Source organism: Bos javanicus, chromosome 6, assembly GCF_032452875.1.
Source record: "Bos javanicus breed banteng chromosome 6, ARS-OSU_banteng_1.0, whole genome shotgun sequence".
Taxonomy (NCBI): Eukaryota; Metazoa; Chordata; class Mammalia; order Artiodactyla; family Bovidae; genus Bos; species Bos javanicus.
In genome coordinates, this window is record NC_083873.1 from 16,785,975 (window position 1) to 16,803,893 (window position 17,919).

The 17,919-nt window shown below is 38.5% G+C and overlaps 1 protein-coding gene across 1 annotated transcript in view; it reads left to right on the forward strand.

The window, feature by feature from the left end:
* Positions 1 to 17,919, forward strand: part of COL25A1 (collagen type XXV alpha 1 chain) — a 509,464-nt gene that overhangs the window by 411,615 nt on the left and 79,930 nt on the right. Inside the window, exons 13-15 of the mRNA XM_061419417.1 lie at positions 6,432 to 6,485; positions 8,521 to 8,547; positions 11,196 to 11,240. Of these exons, the coding sequence (XP_061275401.1) occupies positions 6,432 to 6,485; positions 8,521 to 8,547; positions 11,196 to 11,240 (126 nt within the window). The remainder of the gene's footprint in view (positions 1 to 6,431; positions 6,486 to 8,520; positions 8,548 to 11,195; positions 11,241 to 17,919) is intronic.

Sequence of the window (17,919 nt, forward strand, 5' to 3'; positions counted from 1 at the left end):
GTGGATTCTTTACTGCTGAACCATCAGGGAAGTCTCTAGAGAAAGAGAATAAATAGAAATGGAGAACAGAAACCCCATTTTCCTGACTCTTTCCCAGATAGTTCTAGCTGGAAGTCCCCGTGGGCACTTCACTGCCTTCAGAGAATCCTCCTCTACCAAGGGTTATCTACCCAATAGCTGCCAAAGCTTCTCAAGCCCTGAAGCCTCACAAAAGGTTGCCCCCCTGCCCACCATGACTGCCTGCAGGAGAGGAAACACCAGCGGCCACTGAGATGCTTCTGTGAAGTGTCACTGTCAGGAGGAAAGACCCAGTCCATCCAGTGTTTTAAAGAGGTATCAGTGACCAGTGCTGCCCATTTTTAGTCTTTATTACACATATGCACCAACCACACCAACTCCAGAGGTAGGAGAATAGCCTTAAGACTGACACCATGTTTTGTTCAATATCACTCATTTCATTTGCTGCTGGTGCATGTTCTAGGCAGCAGCCTCGCCTTCTTATCTGCAAGGAGTATGTTCCAAGACCCATAGTGGATGCCTGAAATGGAGGAGAGTACTAAGCACTATGTACACCAGTTTTTTTCCTATATGTGCATGCCTATGATGAAGTTTAATGTAGAAATTAGATACAATAAGAGACTATCTGAACTGCTCACATTTGTGGCCATTATTAAGTAGAATGGGCTTCCCTGGTGGTTCAGACAGTAAGAATCTACCTGCAATATGGGAAACTGAGGATCAATCCCTGAATCAGGAAGATCATCTGGAGAAGGGGATGGCTACCCACTCCAGAATTCTTGACTGGAAAATTCTATAGACAGAGGAACCTGGCAGGCTACAGTCCATGGGGTTGCAAAGAGTTGGGCATGGCTGAGTGAATATTAAGTAAAGTAAGGATTACTCGAGCACAAGCACTGTGATGCTCAGACAGTCGATCTGATAATGTAGCCTGGCTACGAAGTGACTAGCTGGCAGGATATGCTGGACAAAGGGATAATTGATGTCCCAGGCGCAATGGAGCAGGATGACATCAGATTTTAGCATGCTACTCAAAACAGTACCCAGTTTAGAACTGTTTGTTTCTAGAATTTTCCTTTTGATATTTTCAGACCTTAGTTGACCATGGATAACTGAAACCTTGGGTAGCTCAGTGGTAAAGAACCCACCTGCCAATGCAGGTGATATAAGAAACGTTGGTTCAATCCCTGGGTCAGGAAGATGCCCTGAAGAAGGAAATGACAATCCACTCCAATATTCCTGCTTGGAAAATCCCATGGGCAGAGGAGCCTGGAAGGCTACAGTCCATGGGGTCGCTAAGAGTTGGACACGACTTAGTGACTAAACAATTGAAACTAAAGAAAACGAACCTAAGGATAAGGGGGCAATTGCAATTATTTTCATCTTCTGTTTAGATGAGTTCTTTCTGAAAATGTAGTACTTAAAGGAAACAAATATATATTGACAAGGTGAATGTAAAATTATACTGTGCTAAAATTTTTAAGCAATAACTCATTTTACATTCCCATTGTGATTGAAGTGACAGGGAGCAGTATTACTACTAAATGACCTGTTTCTCTTTAGCACTCAGTTTTGTAAGGAAACTACATTCCTTTCTACCTTCAAGTATTCTTTCAAATCGCCCCTGAATAGCTGTACCTGAAATAATTGTAAAAGCCTTGAGTGAGTGTCTGGTTTAAAAAGAAAGAAAGTAGTGTCATCCTTCTCAAAAGGCAGTTCAACTTATTTTTAGCTTAAATGCACAAATTGTCATTTGGGAGTAATGCACTGGGAATTTAAAGTATAATAAAGAAAAATCCATCAATCTACCTGTAGTTAAGATGTTGGCTGCTATTTTTGTTTATTACCATCTTTATAATGTCCCTAGTACTTGTGAATATGAGATGCATTCAGAAACAGATGAATAAAATATCCAATAAACACGAGACTATTTCTCTACATGCACACACACACATACACATAAAACTTAATTCCTTTTTTTGGTCTATACTTTTCTGATATATTTCTCTGTATATGTACTTTTTATACTGTATTATGTACAACAATTAAGTAATGTAGCTGTAACTATTTGAGGAAACTCATGAGATTAATACGGAGAAGGCAATGGCACCCCACTCTAGTACTCTTGCCTGGAAAATCCCATGGATGGAGGAGCCTGGTGGGCTGCAGTCCATGGGGTCGTGAAGAGTTGGACACGACTGAACGACTTCACTTTCACTTTTCACTTTCATGCATTGGAGACGGAAATGGCAACCCACTCCAGTGTTCTTGCCTGGAGAATCCCAGGGACGGGGGAGCCTGGTGGGCTGCCGTCTATGGGGTCGCACAGAGTCGCACACGACTGAAGCGACTTAGCAGCAGCAGCAGCAGCAGCAGCATGAGATTAATAATATTCTGTCCTCATATGCTAGAAAATACTAATACACTATATGATGTATGCTTTATTCTTCATTAAGACTCTCCTTTGATTTCTATTTATTATGCCTCTTTATGAAGAAAATTTTGCTCAAAGAAAAAAGTTCCATCTCAATTAGATATCCTTTTAAGTTATTTATGTAGATATCTCTTTTCTCACTCAAAAATAAGCTCTCTGGGCACAGGCACCTGTCATATCTATTTCATCTTTATATCCCAGGAAACACTGCTCAGAGTAAAACATGTAGTAAATCTTCACTAAATGTTAATTGAATGAATTAATGTCTTCCAGAATCCCACTGCTTGGCCTTGGTACTCAAAGTTGTACAATGTTTCATCTGTAACATTACTTTACCATAACCTGGGAAGCTAAATTTGAACAATAATAGAATGTTTCATAACCTCCGAATCTGAATTTGAGTGTATTTTCTTTATTATAACTTTTTAGAAAGGTACAATGCTATGAGTCACTTTTCCTTCTTTTTATCTTGCCTTGCTTCATTCAGGAAACAGCCTTATTCACTTTTTAGCTTTAAAATCTTGCTGGATACCTATTTAACCTTACAAGGGATAAATGTAGAACTGAACTTTAGGAAGTTCTTATTTGTACTCATTAAAATAGCCACAAAAGTAATTAAGATTGTGATATACAATGCTGATGAAGTTGGGAAAAAGTAACAGAGTAGGTGCCTGGAAAAGCAGATAAAGCTCAGATCCTGTTTGGAAAGCAACTTAGAAATATTTACATAGATGTTTAATTTATCTTTAATAGCAAAGTTTGGAAACAATGTAAGTATTCAACAATTTGGGGCAGGTTAAACAAATGATCAGACCTGACTTTGGTAGATGATAAACTATTTATAAGACACAAATACTGTGTAAAACCAAACATGCAGTATAAAATAATAAAAAATCAGTACGTCAAACTATGTAATAAGTTTACAATTGCTTGAAATATGTAAGCATAAATTTAAGAGACTAGAAGGAAACAGGACAAAATGAAAACAGTTATAGAGTGATAGGATTATGGATGCAATGTTTTGCTTCCTTTTACGTTAAAAGATTATTTTAACAAAACATAAAATCAAAGGAAAAAAAGGATCAAGTTTTAGTCCCTCGATGTTCATATTTTAAGAAGGATGTTATGCAGATACCTAAGCATTTGTCTCCCATGCTTCAAAATCTCAGCATGTATTTCGTCTGGTTCCAGGGGCTTAACCATTAAAAAAAAAATAATTCTGGCTACCATAGTTATTCTTTGAAAGTCTAAACAAAGTTTGTATTGTTCCCTGGCAGCATTTCTTGTTTGCATTAAACCATGAGTTATGATATTAGTGCATCCTGTTGTAGGTTCTTTGAAGAAGCAGACTCCGTAGCTCTTTTTATGGTTACACAGTAAATGAGAGTCCTCTTTAGGGGTGTATTCCATTTCCTATGGAGTTCTTACCCTTGTGTGCCCTCAGTCACTCAGTTGTGTCTGACTCTTTGCGACCCCATGGACTGTGTGATCCACCAGACTGCTCCATGGAATTTTCCAGGCAAGAATACTGAAGCAAGTTGCCATCTCCTCCTCCAGGGGATCTTCTATTCTTACCCTTAGTGAAACTGAGTGAAGTTGCTCAGTCGTGCCCGACTCTTTGCGACCCCATGGATAGTAGCCTGCACCAAGCTCCTCCGTCCATGGGATTTTCAAGGCAAGAGTACTGGAGTGGGTTGCCATTTCCTTCTCCAGGGAATCTTCCCAACCTAGGGATCGAACCCAGGTCTCTCACATTGTAGACAGACGCTTTACCGTCTGAGCCACCTACAAAGGGCATATCAAAATTTTCTTATAATGGCCATCATTATTCTAAGTCAACATGTTTGCCATTTTCTCGAAGAAAATGCAAATGATTGCAATGTAACTTTATAGAGGAAGAAGAATTTCTTCCATGAGTTAAGACATTAGCAATTATAGTACAATAACCCAGTGTAATCGTAAAATATTTTTTGCCCTTTTAGAAAGACACTATATGCTTCACATTGCCTAGTTTTATCTGGTAGGTGTACAAAATCATCTTTAAATAAGTTACATTTAGTCCAAGTTTGTATACATTCTGGAGGTCATTTATTAATGAGGAGTATAAACCAAATGATAATGAGGATAGAAATATTCATCACCAGCCCTCCCTATTTCTAGATGCATTCATTCACCAATGCATAATTGTATTAAGAGCACAACCTCTTAAGGCAGAGTTGTGTAAATCTGGAAAAATTACTTTACCTTTCTGTGCCTTAGTTTCTTCACCTGTTAAAGAGAAATAAAGATAGTACTTATCTCATAGAAATTTGTGAGAATTAAGTGAGTTAATGAATGTAAAATTCCTGGCATTTAAAAAATGTTACCATTTTACTAGGGTATGTGTTTTTGAAGGTAACAGCGCAGATATTAAAATGTCACAATTTCTGCCCTCCGGGCAGCTTAGAAGTGAAAGTGAAAGTCATTCAGTCATGTCTGACTCTTTGTGACCCCATGAACTATACAGTCCATGGAATTCTCCAGGCCAGAATACCGGAGTGGGTGGCCTTTCCCTTCTCCAGGGGATCTTCCCAACCCAGGGATCGAAGCCAGGTGTCCCGCATTGCAGGCGGATTCTCTACCAGCTTAGCCATCAGGGAAGCCTGAGTATACTGGAGTGGGTAGCCTATCCCTTCTCCAGTAGATCTTCCTGACCCAGGTATTGAACCAGGGTCTCCTGCATTGCAGGCAGATTCTTTACCAACTGACTTATCAGGAAAGTCCTAAGTCAGGCAGCTTAGAGAACATTCTTAAAAAATCAACTAAATTTGCTATGAACCTAAAACTGCTCTAAAAAATAGTCAACTTAAAAGAAAAAAAAATCAACTAAGGAGCAGCTTTTTAACCCTCGGTGGAAAGAAACTTGCCCAGTAGTTGAAGCACATAATAAATGACTTGGGAATGTTTTTACATGAAATTCTAGTTGCTGTACTTTTAAGCTTCATGGAAATAACAAAAGCCACACTGCTTTCTGTCTTCTCCCAGTTTTATTGAGTTACAATTGACATATGACATTGAATTAGTTTTAAGTGTATACCATAATGATTTGATATGTGTATATGTTGTGAAATGATTACCACAATAAGTTTGGTTAACATCCATCATCTCACATAGTTACATTTTTTTTCCTTGTGGTGAGAACTTTTAAGACCTACTCTCTTAACAGCTTTCAAATATACCATAGAGTATTGTTAACTGCAGTCATCATGAAGAATATTTTTCCTTTGCTTCTGAGCACTTGAAAAGATTTTTCCTCTTCTTCTTTGGAAAACAATTGTTGGTTCAGAGTCTAGAAAGACTGATATACCTCGTTATCTTTCTGAAATGTGTAATCTTTCTAGCTAATAGCCATCATCATTTTCTCAAATGTCTGTCACTCAATATGACAATGAAAACCACAACTGTGAATGTTTATTTTAATCATTTTTACAATGAAACTGGGGAGAGAAATCAAAGGCATCTTTATTTTTGTGTCAGATGTGTCTAAAGGAATTAAGTAGATGTGTGTATGCTTCAAGATTTAGGTTTGGAGATGCTCATTTTCCTTAATTCTAATAAATACAATGATTTAGTCTCTGTTTTCCTGAGCTGAGGAATCGCTTGAAAATTCTCCATCAAGTCTTAAATTTTCAGATGTCTTTTACTCATTCAGCAAATATTTACTTGGTGTACCTAGCACCGTGCTAGATATTCATTTCCACTGGTAATTTGCTTTTGCTTTCTTAGTGAAGAAAAGACTGAACACAAGAAAATTAGTCCTCTTGTATCCCTGGTCCATAGTGCATAGAATTTTGGCCCAAACAAGCTAACTTGTATAACTAGTTTCACATACTATGTACTTCTTGAGTATTATTGGATGGTTGGTTATGTCCTCTAACAATCTGTATAACATGTTGACTTTGTGTGCTTTACTTAGTAGTATCTTTTTTTTTATTTTGAGGGTGAACCCGGGTTGCCTGGAGCAGTAGGACAGAATGGAATACCAGGGCTAAAGGTCGGTACGAAGAAAACCAAGCAGAGTCATTTGAGGCATGATTTTTCATGAAATTTTAAGCTGTTAAAATTTTTTATATCCCACTGGTTTTACTTGGATGGAATCTCTTGTCCATAGTAAAATATGTTATAGTATAAAACTTTGTGACTAAAGAACAAATGATGTTCATGATTCTCATTACATTAAAAACACACAGAGAGTGTAGGATATGATTGTCTACACTCTGACTTCTGGGATATTTAACGTGAGAAAGCCTGTATTTCAAATATGACTTTTGTCATTTTCCCACTTGATGAATGTATTAAAACATAGGTCACGTCCACACTACCAACGTTCGCATAATTTTTAGGAGACACACTAAAGGAAATGTTTACAGTGCCACTGTGACTTGTCCTCAAGATTTGGCCGCCTCTAAAATTTACATAACCCAACAAGTTAATCAAATGAAAAGCATAAGAAAAATGGGGCATGTTTGAAATTGAAAAATGGATGTAGTCTGCATTACTAAATAGGAAAAAAATGCAATGGAGATTTGGGGGGTGATTCCAAATTTCCTTTGTTTCTGAAGAACAAATGAATCAGTTAAGTATAAAAAGATTGGTGACAGTTTAGTTTAAACCAGATAAGCAGACAAATCCCAAATCCTTTGATGAGTGACCATCCCTTGAAGTACAGAACTAATGTCTAATCCCATCAGCTGTGCTGCTGTGTATCCATACCCACAGATGCCCGTCAGCTGATTTTACAGATCACATTGCTATTGACAGGCGCCTAGAACAGACCTAAAATTTATAGACCTGTCCTTTGTCCTGCAGGAGAGGAAGGAAAATATTCCTTCTGGGACTACAGCCATTTTCCTGTCTTCTTCCCTCTCTAGCTCCATGCTAAAAAGTCAAATGATAAGAGTTAATGCTTAATGCTTGTTCTCAGTACTGTTCTTCTGTTGCCTAGCAACCATCAGGATGGTTGTTAAGCAGTGAAAGGTAACCAGAAATTCAAAAAGCCAAAGGGTCCAGCCAAGTTTCAGGGAGTGAAAAGAGTGTTGCCTTCAAACTGACTCTAAGAGTGCATTAGGATTTTTAAAAAATGCAATAACCACCTTAAAAATAATTTTTAAAGCAGTGTGACCTTATTGCAACACTTCCTCAAGCTTTTCTTAAGAAGGATATTATTGTAATGTGTGTGATTTGCTGTAGATTTACTCTCTGATTCTGTTCCTTGTCTCTTCCTGGGTAAAATGAAAATGAGACTCTTTTCAGAACACAGTTTTGCGTTTTCGTCTTTGTACTGTCATGATCATCGTTTTTGCATAAAGACATCTCTCCTAAACTCACTTAGATTCTGCCTCAATCTAGTATCTTTTCTGAAAAAACTAATGACTCCTAAACTACACCTGATTTAGACACGGTGGCTAACAACAGATTGAAGAGCATTCGTGATGTTGTGAAAGGGTCCAAGTTCAGGCCTTAGTCATGTCAGGGCAAGATATTCTGGTGAACTACACTGGTACTCCAGACCCCAGAAATAATCCATGCACCAGGGGGTGCTTTGAATGAAAGATTTCACGAAGGGATGTGCTAGCTCACCTTACTGAGTCTGAGTCTGGTCGGAATAAGATGTCATAATCTCAGAATTGCCTCAACATTGCTCTCCTTAGTGCCCTAAAAGCCAGGCTTTGCTGATCATCTTTAGTCCTCAAAAGAAAAGAATTAAGGTGATATTTGCTATTGATATCCATATTCAATTTTCCAGGAAATTCATCATTTGCTCTTAGAAAGCAACTGAAATGGCAACCCACTCCAGTACTCTTGCCTGGAGAATCCCATGGAGGGAGGAGCCTGGTAGGCTACAGTCCATGGGGTTGCAAAGAGACGGACACGACTGAGCGACTTCACTTTCACTTTCACTATATATTAGCAAAATAGAAAATATCACATATAATTTAACTAGTATTCTCAATATTTGATTTTGTTTAATGTTGCTTAATTAGGTGTTTTATAATTTAATGTGTCACTCACTTTGTCCTTTTGTGCAGGGAGAACCTGGAGAACAAGGAGTAAAGGTGAGATGATTCTGCCTGTTTTTAATCTCCTCCCCCAAGAGGTACCAAACTAAACTGTATTTATATGTGGATGGATAGATAAGTACAGGTATACAAGTATATCTTGGAGATATTGCAGGTTCCATTCCACATCACAGCAATAAAGTGTATATTGCAATAAAATGAAGCACATGAATTTTTGGTTTCTCGGAGCACATAAAAGTTATGCTATACCGTAATCCTCTAAGAGTTCAATAGCATTATAACTCCAAAACAGTATGTATATCTTAATTGAAAAATGATGCTGTTAGAAAAATGGTGCCTTTTGTCTTGCTTGATACATAGTTGCCACAAATCTTCAATTTGTAAAAAATGCGGTGTCTTCGAGGTGCGATAAAGCAAAGCGCAATAAACAAGCTATGCCTAGATATAGATGTAGATAGATATACTGGCCACTGTTTCTTTCAAACTGCTAATTAATAGAAGGAGAAAGTAGGGTGATTCTTATGTATGTTCAGAAGTTTGGGTAGAAAGATTTAAAGAAAGGAGAAAGCAAATTTAAACATTCTGTGTCAGGCTTTAAAATGGCTTTCAAAAACCTCTAGGCCTGCAAAATTTCTGTTCTGCCTGCTTGCCGATGCCATTCCAGTACTGTTCCAAGCATCCATACCTCTGTTACTTCTTAGGTCACTAGGTTAAAGGGATACAGATGTTTACCTGCAACAAACATACTGAAAGTTGTCCCACAAAGAATTCCCATAAAAACCTAAAAAGAGAAACAAAAGGAGAACCAGAGTGCGTGTGTTTAATTTCTCTCAGACAGACACCCTTCTTCCCACTTTGGGGAATGTTCTCTCGCTGTGTACTTTACCGGTATTTAAACGTGTGTTGTCTGTGTAGGCAATCGCCAAGATATCACATAATGCTCTTCATAAGTGGCATGATCTTTCTGACAAATCACTATCATCACCACTAACCCCAAAAGAAATACATCTACAGATCCAGCAAGCTTTGTGAATTTAACTGTATTTTTGACCATTGTAAAACAAAAATAAAAGACATTGATTTAAACGGAAGGTGAGCAAAGCAGAAGGGTGGCTTTGCTTAGTCAAACCCTTTGCCTCCTGACCTCTCTGAACCAGTTTTCCTAATAAGAAAGTTTGTTTTATTTGTTTTGTTTTTTAACAAAGGGATTTCCAAGCAATTTTTTTAAAGCATGCTAATGGGCTGCCTATCAAAAATCCTTCATAACTGATAATCAGTATATTTATTTGGCATCCAACCAGTTCATGGTAATTAATGTGAAATTAATTAGTCATCAGATGACTCTTTTGTGTGGAAAGTAAGGAGGGGAAAGCAGCAGTGCCAGCATGGTTCCAGGGGCTCGTGGGATAAAGTGACTCAGACTCCCGGGCGCTCTGGTGTACCCATCTCCATAAAAGAATTCCCGGGCAGGTTAGCCTCATGCTTATTTGAAACAAGAAGAGAAACCGAAGAGAAAACGTTAAAATCTCCCTCTCTCAACACTCCTTCTTCTCTCAGGGAGGTCATTATCAATAGCTTCTCTCTTATTTTATGGAAAATGTTAAATGATAGAAACGGGACCTCCTATGGGAGCCAGAAGGATATTCTTAGGGAATACAAGAACAATAATGCATTGTTACTGCTAATGGCCACCATTAACAGCTTATGTTGTGTCAGACATGGTCCTAGTTGCTTTAGACACAGGAATTATTTCTTATAACCCTGTAAAATATTCTTGTCCTGTGTTGCACAGGAGAAACTTGATGCAAATAGATTTTCACTTGCCCATTAGGTACTGGAGCTGGGCTAGGTCTCAGGCTCCAAAGTCTGTGATGTTTCCACTAGAACATGCTGTGTGACTTAAAGAATTCGGAATTCAGGACACAAAACATGGATAATACACAAATGACTTGTTTTCTACTACATTGCTTTGTGGGTAGAAAGGAGATATCAGTGACAAAATAGGCATAGGAGCTCTCAAAACTAACAAAAGAAGCATGAACTCCTCAGATTACTTTGCTATGAGTTTTGAAGATTCTCTAATAAGGTAAAACTTTTATTTATTGACTTTATTAAAACATTTATTTCTCAATGCAAAACATGTATGCCCAGATAAGTCAATATTCACTGCACAGTTTTGAGGGCTGTGTCATGCACTTTGAGAGCCTAGAGATTTGAGATGGGCTTGAAGACAGAGTAGAATTTACACAGATGGAAGGGAAAGGAGAGGGCAGGAGTCCAGGAATCAGGAATGGGACAAAGAAGGAGACAGAAGGGATAAAGCAGAAAGCATATGGACGGAATCAGGAGAAAGTCTTTGTTAGAGTGACTCTCTGAGCAGAGGAAGCAGAAAGCAGCTCTAAGTGCCAGAATAAGCTATTAAAAGTCAGAGAAATTACTTTCTGTTAATATCATGGAGTAGTTTAAAACTATTCAGTCATCTTCATTGTAATAAAGTTTATTTGGACGGGTTGATATCAAGCAGTTGGTCAAGTAAGGTACATTAGCTCTGTTGAACATTTACAACAGCTATTAATATATAGTGCCTCTGAAAGGAAATTTAAAATAAGGAAAACTCAAAATAAGGATACTCATTGCTGAGTATCACCACTATGTTTTCATATATTTCTTTTCTCCCCCCTTAGGGAGATGCTGGAGAGAATGGCCCCAAAGGTGACACAGGCGAAAAGGTACAGTGTTTTCCAAAAATAGGAGAGCATGCATATGAGCAAGAATATTATTTCATTTACATGAAATGGGAGATTTTGAGAAAGTTGAGAGATCATAGCTTAATATGACAAGATCAGAGATAATTTTACAAGATTAGAAAGCATTTAAATATTTAATTGATAAGAAGTGATTATTCTAGCTACAAATTTAAATATTTTAAAAGTAAAATGGTACTTCAAAAATTCTAGAAAATGTGTAGCTGGGTTTCTAGTAATATGACTCAAGACAAAAACACCCCCCTATTTATGTGTAAATGGAGCACTCCCTTTATACACAGAGACGTAAAAATAGAGTTCCTAAAGTGATTCCATTTGTCCCAGCTTTAGGACGGAAGATTGCAGGACTGGGATGAGATGTAAGAGTTTGATAAAAGTTGGTGTCCCTTGATTAGAACCTCTAATGCAGTCTTGAAAATTTTCCTCGACTTAAAATGTACCGAACCCGAATATTTTGTCAGCTTTCATATTGTCCTTTTTAAAAATTTTTCAACCGTTATTAGCCTTTATATTGCAGTGATCTTTGGTTCATCTTCCTACCTCGTGTTTTTTTCCCCAGGCTATCACAGCTTTTGCTTGGTTTCTTACTTCACAGACGTCTCTGACGTAGAAAGGAAATTTTTACTTCGTTTGTGATATATGTTAAGAATTGTGGAACATGTGTGCTCAGTCCCGCAGTTGTGTCTGACTGTTTGACCTCAAGAACTGTAGCTGATTAGGCTCCTCTCTCCATGGGATTTCCCAGGAAAAATACTAGAGCGGGTTGCCATTTCCTGCTCCAGGCATCTTCCCAACCCAGGGATCAAAGCTAAATCTCTTGCATCTCCTGCATTGGCAGGCAGGTTCTTTACCACTAACACCACCTGGAAAGCCCAGATGAAAATGGAATAGTCAGATATAATGTAAATTGGGCTAATTGATGAGACAAAGAACGATTCATTTAGGCTTGTAGTTGAGAATAGGAATGGTCTAATTTGAAAATTATTACTGTACAGATGGATAATTGTTAGTCATAAAACCATACCCATAAAATAAAGAGAAATTTGTCTTTCTTATTCTTATAAATATTAATATAAATATGGCGTGGGTGGTAGGGATAGATTAATGATAGTGTCACTGAGTAGCAATTGTGTTTGTATTCAAGGGGTAGTCTAGAAGTTCTCTGGCACCAGATTGCTCAGTGGTGAAGAACCCGCCTGCCAATGCAGGAGACACAGGAGACAGGGATTCGATCCCTGGGTTGGGAAGATCTGCTTGAGTAGGAAATGGCAACCTGCTCCAGTACTCTTGCCTGGGGAATTCCACAGGCAGAAGAATCTGGTGGGTTACAGTCCATGGGGTTGCAAAGAGTCAGACGCAACTGAGCACACACACAGTCTAGATGTTAGGATAGACTGTCAGTTTCTTGCAGACCAGGGTTTCTTAACCTCAGCACTACTGACACTCAGTTCAGTTCAGTTCAGTTCAGTTGCTCAGTCGTGTCCGACTCTTTGCGACCCCATGAATCACAGCATGCCAGGCCTCCCTGTCCATCACCAACTCCGGGAGTTCACTCAGACTCATGTCCATCGAGTCAGTGATGCCATCCAGCCATCTCATCCTCTGTCGTCCCCTTCTCCTCTTGCCCCCAATCCCTCCCAGCATCAGAGTCTTTTCCAGTGAGTCAACTCTTCGCATGAGGTGGCCAAAGTACTGGAGTTTCAGCTTTAGCATCATTCCTTCCAAAGAAATCCCAGGGCTGATCTCCTTCAGAATGGACTGGTTGGATCTCCTTGCAGTCCAAGGGACTCTCAAGAGTCTTCTCCAACACCACAGTTCAAAAGCATCAATTCTACTGAGAGTCAGAGCTGGATAATTCTCCATGGGGTAAATGTCGGATGTCTAGCGTCGTTCCTGGCCTCCCCCACTAGATGCCGATAGCATTCCCAAGTTGCAACAACCAACCTTGTCTCCAGAGCTTACCAGTTGTCCCCTGGGGAACAAAATTACCCCGCGTTGAGAACCACTGCTGTAACCCATCTTATTATCTGTTAGATTCAAGTATCACACTGCAATCCACCACAACACGAGTATGTTTTAATACTAATGAGGTCAATGATATACCTCTATGACTTTTTGAAGTAAAAATTTCAAACCCCAGATCTATAAACATGGATGTTATATTTAACTTTCTTGTTGTGCTTAAAAGCAGAGGTCAGCAAACTTTCCCTGTAAAGGACCAGAAAACGAATCCTTTAGTTTCTGTGGGCCATATGGTGTCTGTCACAATTACTCAACTCTGTCATCGTAGCATGAGAGCAACCGTAGACAATATGTATACTGATGAGAGTGGCTCTATTCCAATAAAACTTTATTTCTGGACATTGAAATTTTAATTTCATGTGCGTTTCACATGTTATGAAATATTCTTTCGACTTTTTTTAACCATTTAAAATGCAAAAACCATTCTTAGCTCTTGGGCCACGCAAAAACAGGTGGCTAGCTGCATTTGGCCCTCCCAGGCCATAATTGCCAACCTCTGCTTGAAGAAAGGAAATCTTCTAAACAGAGAGCAGTTTCTTCAAGTGAAAACAATCTATGCCAAGTCTGAGCTACGCCTATGTGGATTTCTGTAGAGAGGTTTAAGCTTTAGAAGATGTATTTTTAGAGCTTCATATTTTGAATGTAGGCCAATAATTATTTCACACATTTTTAAAATTTAACATTGTAATACTAAAGCAACTTTTTTACTTTGTAAAGGCTAAATTCATCTCAAAGGAATACTGTTCTTATTTTTTATATTAATGCAAATCATTTACCATACCGACTCACACATAGTAAACTCTCAATAAATGTCAGCTTTCTTACCACATGGAAATGGAAATCAACTAGATTGGTTATTTTTCTTTTTTATCAAAAAGTTTTATTAGTCAATTGAAATTAGGTACAAGAAATGCTTCAGTTAAAATGGAAATCATTTCTATAAACTTTCAATGAGTCTAAACAGAGGGTTGTAAATAGGAATATGTAACATATAATATGTAATCTGACCTGTAGCATTCATTCCCAAGAATGCTGTAATTGGAATATAATTTTTGATGTGTTTTTTAAACATTTCCTGCTTCTGTCATATAATTTGTTTCCAGCATGTTAGAAACACTCTTCTCACGGCCTTTGGGTTCAGTATGTGAAACTCATTCATCATTTACCAAGTTTGAGATGTAAAATCAAAAAATGCTTCTTTTCTGCCATTGATGTAGTAAATTACGTCATCGGCTGATTCACTTTAATAGAATTTTTTTCCCTTTGATCCAACTCTGCCTTTGGATGGTAAAGCAATCTAAACCTTTTCAGACTGGTCATCTGGAAATGCTGTGGGACTGTTAAAAACCTCAGGACTGGGTTTTCTCTGTGGCCAGCAGCTACGATGCACTCTGGACTTAAGAATGACCTGCCAAAGACTGATTTTAATCATACGTGGAGTTACTGAGGGAAGGTTAGATTCTGCTCTTGGAGTGTTAACCTCACCAACTAACGTAGAAATGGATTTCGTACCTTTTATTCCCACACTTGAAAGTAAATGTTGGTGCATTTAAGTCACTTCGGTCATCTCTGACTCTTTGCAACCCTGTGGACTGTAGCCCACCAGACTCTTCTGTCCATGGGATTCTCCAGGCAAGAATACTGGAGTGGGTTGGCATACCCTCTGCCAGGGGATCTTCCCAACAGGGATCAAATCTGCATCTCTTGGGTCTCCTGCATTGGCAGGCAGGCTCTATACATATATACCATTAATTACCATAGGCCATTGGTATCCCAAGGGGATTGATTCCAGGATCCTCGAAGATATCAAAATCCTAGGATGTCCCTTATTTAAAGTGGGGTAAAATTTTCCTATAACCCATGAACTTTCTCCCATATTCAGTTAACCCTTTAACAATGTGGGCCTTAGGGGTACTGAGACTCAGCCACGTTCGAAAATTAGGATATAATTTTATAAAAGACCCACCTTCTACATGCTTCCTTCATATCCCCATTTCCTTCATATGTGGTTCTGCATCTGCTAAATTCAACCAACTGCAGATCATGTGGTACTACATTATTTACTATAGATGTTTTTGAAAAAAAAATCCACATACAAATGGACTTTTGCAGTTTAAACTCATGCTGTTCAAAGGTCAACTGTACTTTAAAAAGCATCTCTAGATCACTTATTATACCTATACTATGTAAACAGTTGCCAGGGACCCAGGAATTCAAGTTTTGCTTTTTGGAATTTCCTGTAATTTTTTTTCCCCTAATATTTTTGATCTGAAGTTGAGTGAATCCACAGATTCAGAACCCAGAGATATGGAGGGGCAACTGTATTGTAAGCACAGAACAAGGACAGGGTTTGAAACTTTGTCTCCCTCTCTCCTAGTATCCCTGCATCCAGAGCATGGCTGGCACAAAACCGATGCTCAATAAGTACTTACTGAATGAATTAATGAGTGATAGAAATGTCCCCACATTCACTTCATTTATCTACATATCAATGTTGTGTTTAAAAATAATCACAGCCCAAGACAGAAAGTTTCTGTACTTGACTAATTGATTTGTTGTTGTTCAGTCCCTAAGTCATGTCCAACTGTGACTCCATGGACTACAACACACCAAGTTCCCCTGTCTCCCTGGGTTTGCTCAGATTCATGTCCGTTGAGTGAGTCAGTGATGCTGTCTAACCATCTCATCCTCTGCCACCCCCTTCTCCTTTTGCCTTCAGTCTTTCCCAGCATCAAGTTCTTTTCCATCAGGGTCTTGTAATGATCAACAGCAAAATCAAATTCATTTACGTCAAGTGTCTTCTAAAAGTATTTTTCATTTTATGATTTGCCCTGCAGATTTACCCTTTCATTTCAAAACCAATGGATTTATGAAGCTAAGAGTATACTTAGAGAGACACAGTTGGGTGTTTTCCCTACTTTAATCCTGTATTCATTTTTACTTTTAGAGGAAAGAGGATTATAAACACTGTTTTATTTTCACTACTTGCAGCATCATCCTTTAAAATGTTTAACTTAGAAATGTCTTCCAGCAGTTGCCTTGCCACTTTTTAAAAGTTATAAAAATTCCTTGAGATTTCACAGTTCTAATTTTTGAAAAGAAAATTGAAATATCATTTATAGTTGTCCATCAAAAGAAACTACTCCAGTGTCCACAAATAAATCAGCCTTTCAGGAAACTGACCTTTTCTTCATATTCCCTTTCTCTGAGAACTAAATCTAGCCCTTATTCTCATTAGTGGATTATCCAGTCACTTTCTGCCTTCAATGCTGGAGACCTGGGTTCGATCCCTGGGTTGGGAAGATCCCCTGGAGAAGGGAAAGGCTACCCACTCCAGTATTCTGGCCTGGAGAATTCTATGGACTGTATAGTCCGTGGAGTCACAAAGAGTCGGACACAGCTGAGCGACTTTCACTTTTACTTTCTATTAAAACACTGGAATGAAAAAGTTTTTATCTACAGTTAATACAAGCAACTTCCTTTTATTTACAAGTTTACTACAACCATTATGCCTTATTGTCAAAATGAGATAAACCAGTAATTCTTCTCTTATTCTAATAAAAAAGAAAGCACATGGCAGTAGCATTTAAGAAGTCCAAAATTTACTTAGCCTCAAGTTGCTTCAATATCCTCATCTATTGAGAGTAGTAATATCTGTCCTATCTCTTGGGAGGGTTGTGAGGTAAAAATGAGATGAAAAAAAGGGACTTAGCAAAGTCAAACTTGCTTTTATGAATACAAAGGTCTTATTGTGCAAACTATTGCGGCCCTGACTCATTGGTGTTGATGGCTCTCAGATTTGATTTAGTAGAAATAGAAGTAAGTACTATTTTATTAACCACATTTATTTCACTTCCCATTCAGAGCTCAATTCAGTGTTAATGTTGGGGAAAAGAAACCAGTATCATTTTACAGTAAGACAGTATTTGGGGTCCTCTTCTATATGTTTCGTCATGTTTTAATTTTTCCTTGAGTAATAGCAACTACAAATGTCAAAGAAAATCATATGTTTCCTCAAATAAGCTACTTTATTATTTCCTTCTCCTTCCTAAGCTCTTTTTTTTTCCTTCTTCAAGGTTTTTGTGTTTTTCATTTTGATTCTTGACTATTGACCTGCTGGAAACCATTCTTTCTGAGATATGTTCATTCATTCACTATATATGTATCCAGCATATTTTATTTAGACACTGAATAAAAATAGGTACTGAGCCTGCCCACATGTGGCTGATCTCCTGATGGAGGGACGAAGAAAGACTCGGCAGAAAACACACACAAATCCATAGGTAGTGAGCGTGCAGGACACACAGAGATGTGGATATGAGGGGCGAGTGTCTAGGTTGGTCGGTGAGGAGTTGAGGCGAAGCCACTCAAGACTTGAACAGACAAGCTGCCAGCCGTGGGAAAAGAAGACAGCGACTGAGGGAGGGAGCAAGAACCCCATGTACAGAGGCCTGAGGTTTGCCTCTTCTCTGGAAGAGACTGATGCGCATAACGAGGAGGTAGACCCTGGGACTCTGTGAGCACTTGCGCAGAGAGAACAGCCGAGGAGACCTCAGTAGGTGTCTCTCTCCTTGTGGCTGTTTCTGTTTTCTGAACAGTCATCGTCTGCATTTGCTCCCTT